The 14327-nt window shown below is 42.8% G+C and overlaps 1 protein-coding gene across 2 annotated transcripts; it reads left to right on the top strand.

Moving 5' to 3' along the window:
- Positions 1-14249, top strand: rab5c (RAB5C, member RAS oncogene family). Of its 2 annotated transcripts, none has more exons than XM_034220318.1 (6): positions 1-127; positions 8495-8837; positions 11744-11895; positions 12194-12316; positions 12425-12518; positions 12999-14249. In XM_034220318.1, exons 2-6 carry the CDS (start codon positions 8672-8674, stop codon positions 13124-13126), a joined length of 663 nt encoding a protein of 220 aa, XP_034076209.1. In that variant the 5' UTR covers positions 1-127; positions 8495-8671; the 3' UTR covers positions 13127-14249. The 2 variants fall into 2 exon arrangements, with proteins under 2 accessions (XP_034076209.1, XP_034076210.1); XM_034220319.1 differs by having other exon boundaries at positions 9-127; positions 8581-8837.
- Positions 14250-14327: the final 78 nt, after the last annotated feature.

Genomic DNA, 14327 nt, shown 5'->3' with positions numbered 1-14327 from the left:
TGGTCAAACTGCCGCTGACAAAAAGTGGGACGTTCCCGGAAAAATCGCTAACCGGAAAGGAAGGCCAGAGCCTCAGAAGAAGAAGACAGCCGTCTCCGATGAGACCAACGAAAGAAGAAAAAGTACTGTAAGTCAAACAACTTAAACATATATAATATGTCTGTGAATAGGGACATTGACCGCATGTTGGACTTTCTTTTCGAAGAGCTGTTAACCGTATTTGGACACGCTTTGTCTCATTTTGGTCAACTGATCAGCCAAGTCCGGGTTCAGCCGAAATGTCCATCAGACAGGATCCACAGAGGCAGAGTGCCTATCCCTGTGAGACCACATCATATGTCAAATGAGCATTGACACACAAAGTACTTAGAGGCACAAGACCTATGTATCTGCCAGAAGCAGACACAATTACAAGTCTGAGTCCTCCAGTTTGTCCAATGTCAAAAAGCAGACGACGTGGGGCCGAGAAAAAGGAAAGTTGTCTAATGACGTTTGCGCTGCTAACCTAGCTAACACCATCAGTAGCCAGTATTCGTTTCCCAGAGTTAAGCATTATTGTTTTGTCGGCAATTCACGCTAGGAAGCTAGTGCTAATGCTAAGAAACTGCCAATGTCAATACTGACGTTAGCTCGTCGACGTTAGTTAGTAAGTTGTTGGCAAACTGCTTAGCACAACTGACGTTATACATGCTAGTCAGTTGTATGCTATCCAAGTTATTGAGGGGCGCTTTAATTTGACCAGCTGTCATAGCTAACGATAAGCTAGATGGACAAACACATTTTGGTTAGCTTAATATTTTTTAACATAAAACAGTATTCAAACTACGTGCTAAATTAGCTTATCACTCTGCTAAGCTAGTGTTGACCACCCAGAGTAAATATTTGTAATTTACTTGCTTTTTACTTTTAGATGCAATTTAACTATGCAAGACATATTTGGTAGCATGCACCTTTGCTATGATTCCTCTTAGCCCGCCGTCACAGATAACTGTCAAACTACTTGTTTTATTCAAGTAGATCTACAAAATAGATAAACTGAGTTTAACCCTATTTTGAAATGTCTGATGGATTTATAGCATGCACAATTAGCTTTGCAGCTTTAACTGGGGTTAAAAGCCGGTTCACAGTTCCTCACACTCAGGTCAGTCAATACAAAATAAAGTCATTAAAATGTCATTATTGCTGACACCATTTGTTATTGTGCCAGTTAACATTGTTGAGATTATGAGTGTGCAGTTCTCCATGCATTTAAAAGCAAATGCATGTAAAATGCCTATATCTCCGCACTAGCTCCTCCTTATGGCTGAATAAGGGAAACAACGTTCAGACCTTTGAGACACTGGGGATTTGCAGGTACTTGCTTGAGCTCTTGTTTCGTTTATTGCGTATGGACCTTGTTCTCTTAAAGTGGAGACACATCTTGACTAAAAGGACTGTTCATTTCTCCACCATCTGTATAATGTTTGGGCTCAAGGAAATCACATACGTTGTAAGTCTGTACTTTTAAACTTGCAACCTGGGCTTAGTTATGTGTTTTAATTTACCAAAGGACTTTATGACCTCAGTATGCGTTTCAAGTCAGTGGTGGTAAACTAGAGAACAAATTCCGACGCACCTTTTTTGTATACCAAAAACATGACTGGGACAAAGGCTTTTGGGGTGACTTGATGGGGTGTGCGAGGTCATTTCTTCAAATGCGTGCACAAGACTTCCTTTTTTTCTTTACCGATGTAAAGTTAATGAAAAATGTGCAAGACTCAGACATACTAAAACACATCTCATGTAGTGTAAGTTTGTGTTACTTGGCACTTTATAAACTACTCTTGCTCATTCAGCCACTGAATAATTAGTAACTTTTGAATAGTTGTTTGTGATTTGGCAAGGAGGTGCAGGTGTGTGCCTCTCCCTATGAATGGCTTTGGACTTGTTTTTTGTTTGGATAAAGATGTGTTCCCAATAAGTCACGAGAAAAGGAAGTGTTTGCTGTGATTTCCTGCCTTGCTAAATGCCAGTGATGAGTATGTTGGCTTTTCCTGTGTTATATCCCCAGTTTCCCTGTGACTGTTTCCAAAGCCATTCTTTCTTAGAAACCTGAACTGTTGAATAGCTTACCTTGGATCAAGAGCATTTTCTGTTTCATTATAGACAGTTCTGCTTTTGTGTCTTTGTTGTATATGAATGCGATTTGCCAATAATGTGTAGGTTATGAATATACAGTTTCACTGTACATAGAAAGTTGCTACTTCCTTGCCAGAGTCTGACTATTACGCATAATAGACACAAGGAGGATGGCGATGCAGCCCCTCATATCTGACACCAACAGTTCTTCCAGGACCCCACCCTTTAAGTGAGCAGAACTGCACAAGTCCCTGCTTGTATTGTTAAAACTGGTATAGTGGCCCCAGCCGCAGTTTGTTTGACTGCTATTTAAATAGATGTGTCACTGAGGGAAGTTTTTGACAATACACGTTGGCACACTGTGATGTTACTTCAAATGAAATGCATTTTATTTCTTTAAATAGTTATGTTCCCTTGCGAATAACTTATTCTCTTATAATGTTTTTTTTTTTTTAATTGCATGGCACTGGAGAAAAAACCCCGTTTGACCTTACATGTTCACGCTAAGGATGAAGAGAAGAATCCAAACTTTCTATGAATATCTAAAACTACACAAAATACAATACAAATGCTCCTCTTTACTTAGAAACAGGGAGTCATAAGAACATGTTAGGAAACTGTACACAGAATCTCTGACCATATAGTTTTATAGGCTTTTATCTGCTACTAAGAATTATTGATTTGCTTTATTACTGGCATTAATGAGTCATATCACTGTCAGTATGTTTTCAGTTCTTTTGACTGAGCAGTGAACAGAAATAAGTCATATGAATTGTATCTGTACTTTGTTTTGTACCGGTTTTGCATTTAAATATAACGGCAAAATATAATTAGGTATTGAATTGGTGCACACATTGTTCTGTACGAAGTTGTTCAAAGCACTTGCCGAGCATACAGGAGGTCACGATGAATATTTCACAGATTCTCCTTCACGTTCGCGCCCCCCCCCCCCCCCCCCCCCCCCCCCCCCTTTCCCTGACCCATGTGCCACAGTCTCTCTGTGACCCACTTTGCGGCAGAGGTCTTCGGAGCCCATTAGGGATGCCATCAAGGCATCCGTCATCGCAGACTGCTTAAGATGTGAGCAGGTCTGTCTCAGAGCAACAAAGAGCCTTTTCATTGCAAGCTACACGGCCACTTCTACCTTTTACATTCTGTGCATAGATGTTAACGCTCAAAGGTTCCCACTTCATCAGTAGGTAGCTGACAGTGTGCATATTTTGCTAATAATAGTTGTGTTCTACGATATCTGTTAACCAACAAATATTTACAAGCCACTACACATGATCATTCAGGGCTCGACATTATAAATGGCCCGCTGGCCCGGAAGCACTATTTAGACCCCCCGGGCCAGCATAACGTACTTTCCACTTGTCCGCTCGGGCCACTAAAAATATTGCTTTAAAAAAAAAATGGTCCTGTGGTATTGGTGTTTTGACTAGCAATTTTGTTAAATTGTTTCCTTTATTAACGCTACAACATAGCGTTTCGTGAGTCGGTTGTCGTTGTTGGGTGAAAAGCAAACAGCTGTTTGCTGCGGATCGCAGTGCGAGCAGGCTCCTGTGAGCGCGAGCAGGCTCCTGTGAGCGCGAGCAGGCTCCTGTGAGCGCGAGCAGGCTCCTGTGAGCGCGAGCAGGCTCCTGTGAGCGCGAGCAGGCTCCTGTGAGCGCGAGCAGGCCTCCTGTGAGCGCGAGCAGGCTCCTGTGAGCGCGAGCAGGCTCCTGTGAGCGCGAGCAGGCTCCTGTGAGCGCGAGCAGGCTCCTGTGAGCGCGAGCAGGCTCCTGTGAGCGCGAGCAGGCTCCTGTGAGCGCGAGCAGGCTCCTGTGAGCGCGAGCAGGCTCCTGTGAGCGCGAGCAGGCTCCTGTGAGCGCGAGCAGGCTCCTGTGAGCGCGAGCAGGCTCCTGTGAGCGCGAGCAGGCTCCTGTGAGCGCGAGCAGGCTCCTGTGAGCGCGAGCAGGCTCCTGTGAGCGCGAGCAGGCTCCTGTGAGCGCGAGCAGGCTCCTGTGAGCGCGAGCAGGCTCCTGTGAGCGCGAGCAGGCTCCTGTGAGCGCGAGCAGGCTCCTGTGAGCGCGAGCAGGCTCCTGTGAGCGCGAGCAGGCTCCTGTGAGCGCGAGCAGGCTCCTGTGAGCGCGAGCAGGCTCCTGTGAGCGCGAGCAGGCTCCTGTGAGCGCGAGCAGGCTCCTTCACTACAGAGTATTGCGCCACCTAACCATTCGTTTTTAATACCACCGGTAACCGGCCAAGCGCCGGGCAAAAAACAATCTTCAAATAAAAGAAAGTCACCGGAGGAGTTCAAGGAGAGTGACAGGGAGCATGATGCCCCGGCCACACGAGGACGAAAACGGCCGTTTGCGTTACTGTTTAGTGTCATATAGACCATTCGGCCACACGAGGACGACCGCATACGGCACTAAACGACTGAGGAAACGACAACGGGTCCCAAGGTGGATAGAACGGCATACGCAACGCTCTGGGGGGTCAAAACAGCTCCGTGTGTGCGCCCTATACGAACTGTTCTGATAGTGATTGCGCAAATAGCCCCGCCTCTCCCCACCTCTGCTGCTCACCTCCGCGTACCCCGCGCCATTGCTGATGTGTTTCGCCACCAACAACAACAACAATGGCGGATCGCAGAGTTGCTATCGTGCTCCGGACGCTACTGACCATGCTACAGTTCTTTGTGCAACATCTACAGCAGACTTACACATCCGGGGGCGATCTTACTCGCTGCTTTTGTGGATATGTACTGCAGCTTCAGCGATCATTTTCTGATAATGATATAGCCCCGCCTCTCCCCACCTCTGCTGCTCACCCCCGCGTCAAAGTAAACTGCACACTGAATTCAGATTATTTATCTTTCTCTCGATATGGACATAAACGCGAGTGAAGTCTAATCTGACAGGACGGAGACACCTCTCAAACTACCTAAACTAGTTATAAATATGTTTATTTTTACTGTCGGCCGGGTCACTCATTACTGGATCAGCTGCTGCATGAAACAGACACTGGCGCTGTCCGAAGAGAGGGAGGAAAAAGAGAGGCTCCATGTATTTTATTATTATATTATATAGATTCGTTATTCATTTGTTTTAAAGCTCAATAAATAACAAAGAAGACCTTTGTCCGGCACTTTTATAATTTTGTCGGAAGATTTCAACTTTAATACACGTTGACTGGCGAAAAACTCTGCCCGGTTCCCTCGGCCCCCACCGCGGAGAATAAACAGAAGGGCAACCATGACAACCATGCTTCTTCGCTGCTTTTGTGGAGGAAGTTACAGCGCCACGTACAGGCTCCTGCAGTACGCAGCTTCTCCAGCGGTTGGAGCTAAGCGGAGCGGTCTCGTGTGGACAGACACTATCCGGATAACTATTGCGTGTGGACGGAAGCTTTTTTGCGTTTGCGTTAATCCTATGCGTTTAGCCGTTTTCGTCCTCGTGTGGCCGAGGTCTGAGAAGAAGAGGGAGAGAACGTTTCAGCCAGCTTGATCGATGGAGTTGGCTTCTAAAACCGTCCTAAAACCCTTTTATAATCTATCGATTAGATTTATGATTCGAACATTATAAAAGTAGGGTAGACATGTGGAGATTATCCGGCTGAACAAAACGTGCATTTATCAAACAGGTTTGTTTTCCACAGACCTTATTTACAGCTATTTTCCAAAACCCTGTGGAGAAATCCCATTGTTTTTTTGTGGAGGGAACCAGCAGCTTACTTCCTGGTTTTAGGACGCGTCACTGCACCTCTCAATATGATGCCAATATAAACAAGGTCTTCTGTCGGCTCTGTACATCAATGCCGACCTATGCTGACAAGTAAGTGAAGAGTAGAAAATATAAAGGTATTGGCTATCGGGAAATGTCCCAGCAGTTTAGGATAATGAAGGTTCTAATCTAATCTATTACATAGCCATTACATTTCTAACTCCTAATGACAGGAAGGCAGAAAGCGCATTATACTAATAATAATAATACTCATAATAGCAGACATTTTTTAACAATGACCACAATATCATTATTTTAATAAACCAAATATGAACAATTGAGGAAAATGAGGAAGAACTGATGATTCAAATGTTGTAGAACAAGTAGTAATTTAGTTAGTGCATAAATGACTATTGCAACAAATGTGTTAATTTTCTTCATTATTAGTCGATTTTCTTTGGACGAATGCTCCGGAGGGCCAGTGGGTACAATGGTGGGGCCAGTGATGGTACAATTCCACTGGTCCTCCGGGCCAGTGGAATTGTACCCTTAATGTCTACCCTTGTCATTTTTGCAACCTTTGTGTCCGACTGTTATTGGTTTAGTGTTAGCAGTGCAGTCTACTCCCTGTTATGAACTATAGGACCCACCTGTCTTATCCAAACCTTCTATACAAGTCGTTTTCCTTAGGCTACCAAATTAACAATTTCATACAAAGGCTTTCTCTTTTGCACAAGAAACGTGCATGCATGGAGGACATTTTCGAGTTGATTTAAAGCTGAATTACAGCAAGTTTTTCCGCACACACTGTTCAAGATAATCCGAGGATAAGCAATTGGGTTCCATTTTGCGCTTTTGCTTGTCAGTCTCTTTTCCCAAACGCATTTCGGCCCTCAGTACAGCTTGTCTCTCTCCGGTCAGGAATGTGAACAGGTGACGGCTCATCTCTGCTGCCTGCTTTGAAGGATTCCCCCTGCTCTTTCAGCCCTGTGTGATTGTGTCAGTCTGTTGGTTAGAGTCCACTGTGACCTCAAGTGCATTGCTGACGATGAAGTCTGATGTGTTTGCAGGTTTACTTCCATGCAGCCTCTTTCAAATCTATATCAAAAGTAAACAGATTTGGTAGCATGCTGAAATTACAGACTATTTCTTTAACATGTGTAAAGCCACATTTTGTAAATCTGAGTAAAAGGGGAACACTGCAAAATACCTGGTCTTTTTTCTAAAATGAAACTAACGCTGCAAAACATAATGGCAGAAATGTGTTCCATCAAACATTCAGAAGTGGCATGCTTCATTTGACTGAGTCATGGTCTGTCACATGCTGAAGCTTAAGTCTGGCTCAGCACCGAGCTGAGATAAGGCCTCGCACAACCAAACTCTAAAGACTGTCAGCACTGACGTCTTACTTTAGCTCTCCACATTTCACTTTTCATTCAGCAAAGGTCTAACCTACTTTTCTTCAGTGTGCTTTTCTGCCAGAAGTTGGGTCAGTGACAAAGCTCAGGCTATCCCAAGTTTTAACGTGCTCAGCAGTAAAATGTCTTCTGCAATCTTCACTTCCTGCTTTGAGCTGAGTTGTGTTTCCTGTCCTTTGACCAAGCAGAAGCTGGCTGACCTCATGTGTATCACTCCTCTGCAAAAACAGATTAGGCAAGGTTTCATAAACGCAAATAGGCTCAAGTGAAGGGAGAAATCGTTGGCTCATTTCTATTGTCTCTGAATGCTGTTATCACGTAAAGTGTGTGGAGAGGTTGGGCTGCATTTGGCTTGATTAAATACTTTAAGTAAACCTCTGTGTTAGGCTATTGGTCTTATAGCTATTTTTCTGTTGGTAAACTCTCTATTTACAACAAGACTGTCCAAATAAAGTTTACATTTACTAATACAACTTGAATCCATGACAAACAAGATGTGATCACCGAAAGTTGCAACATTGAAAGTAATCTATTTTTGACTTGACAGTCATTCTCTGGTTTTGCTATCATTACATGGAAACAGCCACAAAGATGTTCACATGATTCACTGGAAGATATGTTTTAACTGTATGCTGGAAAGCACTCTAATTTCCTGCTTTAACTGTTTGGTCCATTGAGTCCCTCCAGTCTCTCAGTCCACGGTGATGTCATTCAATGTCTTGTTTTGTGAATCCAAAAACAAAAGATGTATGTTAAGTATGAAATGTAACCGAAAGTCATGAGAAATATCCATATTTGAGAGGCTTAAAACGGCAACTTCTGTTATTTGAATTACAAAAAATACTTGAAGGATTCATCTAATATCAATATATGAAGTGTGTACATTTATTTCTCAAATCTTTTCTGAAGTAAAGCCAAATCATGTGTTGTGTAGTGAACCATATACATGAGAGAAAACATGTGTTCTCCTCCAGCACTTGTTTACACTAAACATGGTTCAATGATCAACTCTTTATCCAGAGGCCCCGCCCACTGTGTTTCTGTGTCAACAACTTCAACTCTATAATTGTCAGCTGGGAATCTTGGCTAAATAAAAAAAGATAGATAAGATAGTGTTTGAATAATCTCTTTTTGGAACAAAGAATTCCTCTCTGTTGAGTTTAGATGAAACACTGATTATAACATTCAGCAGACATCCTGGGAAGCCTTTGTTCCGTTTAGAGCAAACTGTAACATACTGAATATGTTTTCCAGCTCCCACTGGTGAGGTCTCCTCTTCCTCCGGCTCATCTACCTGCCTGACTGAACTCCCCCCCCCCCCCCCCCCCCGTCTGTCTCAGCCTCATCTACCCCCTGCACCGACCCAGGCCTCGAGTCAACCAGACCTCCTCCCGACTTCTTCTCCTTTCTCCTGATTAAAAGAACTGCGCTATGGCAGGGCGAGGCGGACCAGCACGGACCAACGGCACCGCAGCGAGCAACAAGATCTGCCAGTTTAAGCTGGTGCTGCTGGGGGAGTCCGCGGTGGGGAAGTCCAGCTTGGTGCTGCGCTTTGTCAAGGGCCAGTTCCACGAGTACCAGGAGAGCACCATCGGAGGTGAGGGTCCTGGTTGTTCCCATGATTATCTCTGCTGTCTAATGCTTTAAAGGTCACCTATTATGCAAATTCCACTTTTCCATGTCTTTTCTACATCAACACGTGTCCCCTCTGTGTGAAGACATTCTGAACCTTTCAGGAAAAAAGATTCGCTTACTTTTTGTCCTCGTCTGAAAAGGAGCTGATCAGATTTTGGCCACTTTGTGATGTCATAACGATGTTTTGGCTTGTGTAACCATTAGCCAATCAGCAACCAAGGGAACCCCCCCCCCCACACATACACACACACACACCTTATCACCTGAATCTCCTCCTAGGAGCACCATTGTGTTCTTTTTAACCAAATGTCTCTCAGAGGGGCGTGGGGAGGGGCTCCTTATTTTCATCTACAGTAACAGACAGAGAATCAGCACTTTGGAAACAGGGCTGAAACAGAGGGGATTATGGGATGCTGCAATGATCTGTTTGGTGTTTGGAGCCAAACACTTCAGAGACATGTTTTGTATGTATCTGAGACCTATAAGATATTGATGAAAAACAGTTTAATAGGGAACTTTAAGAAAACACAACTGTACATTCCTTTAGATGTAAATCACAGCTCAGAGGGATTCAAGTATATAATCAATTACATTGCAGAACTTGCTCTGCATTTTAAAACCAAAGTACTGATGAGTCATTACACAATTGTAATTGAAGTACCCTTGTCATAAATGATCATGTGGCTGAACAGAATCTCCATTTTGAACATGTCCATAAGATGAATGCTGAAGCAGTGAAAACATGTCTCTGCCAGCTCCGAGCAGCTGCTCCATGTGTTCTGTTGTCAGAGCGCTGCAGGAGTGGCAGAACCAGTTATTGCGTCAGATCACCTGACTTTCCTTATGAGCCACACAGCTCCTCACACATGGCAGACGTTTATATTGATTTAACAGAGACGTATTACATTTCTAAATATTGTGTTGACAATAGAAGCTTGACCTGGACAGATCAACTCTTTAGACTGTCTTCTGGAAACAGCAGTTCCTAGGTAGCAGAGGAGTGAGGTTACTTGAAACAGGAAGGAATTGAGAAAACAATGGGGGTTTCCTGGACCTCCTGTAGCACAGGGGAGCTGGTGAAACACTTGTGTTTAGGTTTCAAACAAGAGAATGATAATGTGTCCGTAGCTTTGACATTTTGCAAAGGTAGGGAGTTAAATGACTGGGATAGCTTGAGGGCTACATAGGCACACTTTTAACTTGGCTGTTCAAATCCTCCAGCTGGAAAAACCACAGGGACAGGTTTCCACTGGAGCGGCTGACTTCTGAAACGTGGCTTCATTATTTCATTAAAGCTAGGGAAGGTACTTTGTTTTTAGCGTCATTGGGCAAAAACAACATTTTCTCTCCATTTCTGAAATGCTTAGCCGATATTGTCAGACTTTATTTGTGAAGACTTTCTCTTGTGTCACTTGCTTTGCTGTGTGGACAGTTGTTGCTAATGCATGAATAGTATCTTCTCTGTGCTTTCACCATCAGAAAGTCCTGCTGATGCGGCTTTGTAGAAAACCCACTAGGAGCGTTTTCCTCCCGAAACGACCTGTGATTGGCCAAAGTCTTCAGTCACAGGCTAGACTTTCTACAAACTGCAAACCAAACAAAGACGATCGGCAGAAGTTTTCTTCGACATCCCTAGAATTACGATATGCTGAAAGGCTATTATTTACTCACATCTTTGATTCTTTCCCACTGGCCTTAACACTGACTCTAAGGGTCTGAACACAACCTTTAAAACACTAATAAATTGAATTGTTGAATAAGAAAAATCGCTTGGATATTGAATACCTAGTCGATAAGGCTGCAAGAAACATATTTGTTGAGCCCAATATGATGTCTTCAGTTAGCTTGTTGTAGGAACAACAGTCTAAAGCTTTGTGTTGATGTAAAACAGAGAAGCAGCAAGTGGACGAGCGGGAACTTGTTTCTTCTTTAAACATTTGATGAATGGACTCATTGTCTGTGTCTAAATCGTAAACGTTATCTGGGAACATGTGGCGTTCACTATCTGGTGTAATGCTGTAAGGTCAATTATATGTCATATAGAAACAGAACTTCTTTTGGTGTCAACTCTTTTTAATGTTGCGTTAAAAACAACCTTTATTTGTCCATGTTTCCTTCGTCCTATGAGTAATGTGGCTGTAGGATGTGGGGACAGGATGCTCAGTGCTTACACACACCAAAGACTTACGAGTCAGCATGTTTTATACTGAATCCTGTGGTCAGCTGAATGCATGGTCAAAGATTACAAAGCTTTAACGTATGTACAAGTTAGTGCTCAGGCTCCTGACTCAGCGAGGTGTCGTACCAGCTTGTTGTGATACAGTATGTGTTTACTACACATTTTCTCTTTTTCTTTTTTTTCATGACACTATTCGTGCATTTCCCTGACAGTTTTTCTGACCTGTTTCCTACTTTTTGCTAATTCTCAGGGGGTTAGTTAGTCAGGACATTCATGGCCATTTGTAACTGATAGACACATTGCACCACTGCCTACCAGAGACTATTCCGCTAACAGTCAACTCAACGAAATAGCGTCCAACAAACAAAGTAACTTACAGTAGCCATCCCAAGGGAGCTGAACAACAAAAGTAAAATATATTGTGGAAACTCTCCCGTGCAAAAAGTCCTCATTAATGGAGGAAAAGAAGGTGCAGGGGGAGAGTCATGAAAAACATTCTTTAAGTTGGAAAGAGACCAACAGTAATACGAGGGGAAAGTTATGATTCCTTTTTTTTGTTTTTTTAAATGCATCACTCCAGTGAATCCTTATTGATTCATCTTGGTCTCAATCCAAACGTTTGGATTTGAACTTGCGGACGACTTTTCTGTGAGTTTCTGCTCTTATATTCTTTATGACTTTCTTTCCAGCTGCCTTCCTCACACAGACGGTATGTTTGGATGACACAACAGTGAAGTTTGAGATCTGGGACACTGCCGGACAGGAGCGGTATCACAGCTTGGCGCCCATGTACTACAGGGGAGCCCAGGCCGCCATCGTGGTCTACGACATCACCAACACAGTAAGTTGTTTTTAAAGTGTCTTTTGTTTGCCGACCCTTGTCTTCCAGTTTGGGTTGATGATCCAAGTTTCTTTAGCTACAGTGTAGATATGGCAATGAAACGCGTCACAGGCTCCTCCAGCAGTGCAACATGAATATAGGACATAAAACAGATAAAATAGTGCAAGAGAATTCCTCGATTAAAGACGGCTACAGACCTTCGCCCTTTTAACTCTTACAGTCAAATGTGACTTTTAAAAACATCAGGGATTTACATTTTAAAGGAGCAATGTCTAATTGTTGTTTTGTTTTTTTAAAGGATACATTCACACGTGCAAAGAACTGGGTGAAGGAGCTCCAGCGACAAGCCAGCCCGAACATTGTGATCGCACTGGCAGGAAACAAAGCCGACCTGGCCAACAAGAGAGCCATAGATTTCCAGGTAAAGAAGGATTTTGCTGTCTGATAATGAAGTTTACAATACATTCATTACATGTTTTAATTAATAAATAAATGCTGTATATTTGTCCGTGTTCCATTTATATTTTAGGAAGCACAAGCATATGCAGATGACAACAGTTTGCTCTTCATGGAAACTTCCGCCAAGACTGCTATGAATGTCAATGAGATTTTTATGGCTATAGGTAAGTGCTCCTCAGAACTAACAAGGCAACATTGATCATGATCATACATATAGTTGAACATTCGTTCTATTGATCATCAGTTACCGTTTAACCATACAAAGATTATTGAGAGGAGTATCTCCTATATCTGTGCAGATATTCATATTCTACCAACTAAAAAGCGAGATTACTCTAAACTTGAAATGAATATTGAGGTTAAAATCAGGTTGTCCTCATTCCAACATGAAATGGTTCAAACATGGGAATTTGCTTTACAATACAGTGAATATAATACATTTGGATTTGAACTGAGGGACTAATAAAACAGGGAATCAAATATTGAATGACGTCATCTCTAGAAAATGGTTTCAGTCATTTCTGATGTTTTAACGAGAAAGCTATCAGGAAAATAATTGGAAGAATAATCTAAATGGACAATAGTCATTTGGTGCTCTGCCATGTTGCCTTTATGCAAGTCCTAATTGATTGTACTCCAAACAGCCAAGAAGCTTCCTAAGAACGAGCCTCAGGGTGGAGCGGGGGCCGGCGGGCGGGCCCGAGGCGGCGTGGACCTGCAGGAAGCTGCACCGCAGGGCAGGAGTGGCCAGTGCTGTGGGGGCGGGAACTAACCAACACAACCAATCAACAGCTTCGATCAACCAGACCAGAGATTAGCCAGCTGTCAAACAATGTCCCAATGGTCGAACCACTCCACGGTCGGACCAACCACCCAATGAGCATCACGGCACCAATTAACTGTTAGGCAAACGAGTCCCTGCCAGACCCCTCTGACGGTTGAACCAAGAAAACAACCCACAGGCCCATTTGCAGAATCATGTTTTAACCCCAGGACTTGCCAATCCATGACCTCTCGATCGATGATGGACACTTGACGTCACCTTTAAGGGGAAAAAAACAAAACATCCCAATCATGGATGAAGGAAAAAAAAAACGTCATTGACACAGATGACACATCATAGCGCCATCTTGCTCACCTTTTGTTTCTTATTTGTGTAGAAGATAAAAAAGAAAGCAACAGGAATGAATATAAACCAGCTCATTGGCCCCGTCCTTTCTCTTCTGCTTCCCCATGCTCCATAACGTTCTTAAGTGTTTCCATCATGGTCTTATGACACTGCTCAGACCTCCAGGTGCATGCAGCAGCCCTTCACTTTTCTGTCTTGTTCCTGCTCATCTTCCTGGAGAAGAAGAAGAGAGAAGGTGGAGAACAGGAATGGACAGATAATTCCTTCTTGATAAAGATGTGTAGATTGAATTATTACATTGTTATTGTTATCACTATTATTATTATTATTACTTCCACTTCTTATGACACAGGCTGTTCAGTTTGATTTTAAAGCCTTCATGGTCTTACAATCATCCATCTTTGTTATCAAACCATAAACAGTAAATAGTACTTTATTAAGATTGTCACCCATAAGTAATGTTAGCATTAATGTAATGTTTTTGAATCATGAGTGTACTATGACAAATACATAAAGCAAGATTTGTTTTCTTGACCAAAATCACAACTGTGTGTTGACAACATTGCTGTATTTGTATCAGACTTTTCAAGTTTATAATCAATCAGTAGTTATCGTCAAAACAATATGTTCCCAATCTCTACATGATGTTTAACTAATTATTTTGTGATGGATTTTTGTACGTGTTAATTTTGTTTTCTTCTGACATCTATGGTATTAAATGCACTGGTTCTGTCTCATCATCTTGTGTATTGAGATGTTATCGTCAGCTATATTCCCTTTTCTTTTCTGTCTTTATGTGTACTCTTCATATCAAGGGAGGGGTTACTGTCATCCTGTTATGGCA

Source organism: Gymnodraco acuticeps, unplaced genomic scaffold, assembly GCF_902827175.1.
Source record: "Gymnodraco acuticeps unplaced genomic scaffold, fGymAcu1.1, whole genome shotgun sequence".
In the NCBI taxonomy this organism is placed as follows: Eukaryota; Metazoa; Chordata; class Actinopteri; order Perciformes; family Bathydraconidae; genus Gymnodraco; species Gymnodraco acuticeps.
The sequence above is the reverse complement of the archived record's forward strand: the minus strand, read 5'-3'. Positions and strand labels throughout refer to the sequence as shown.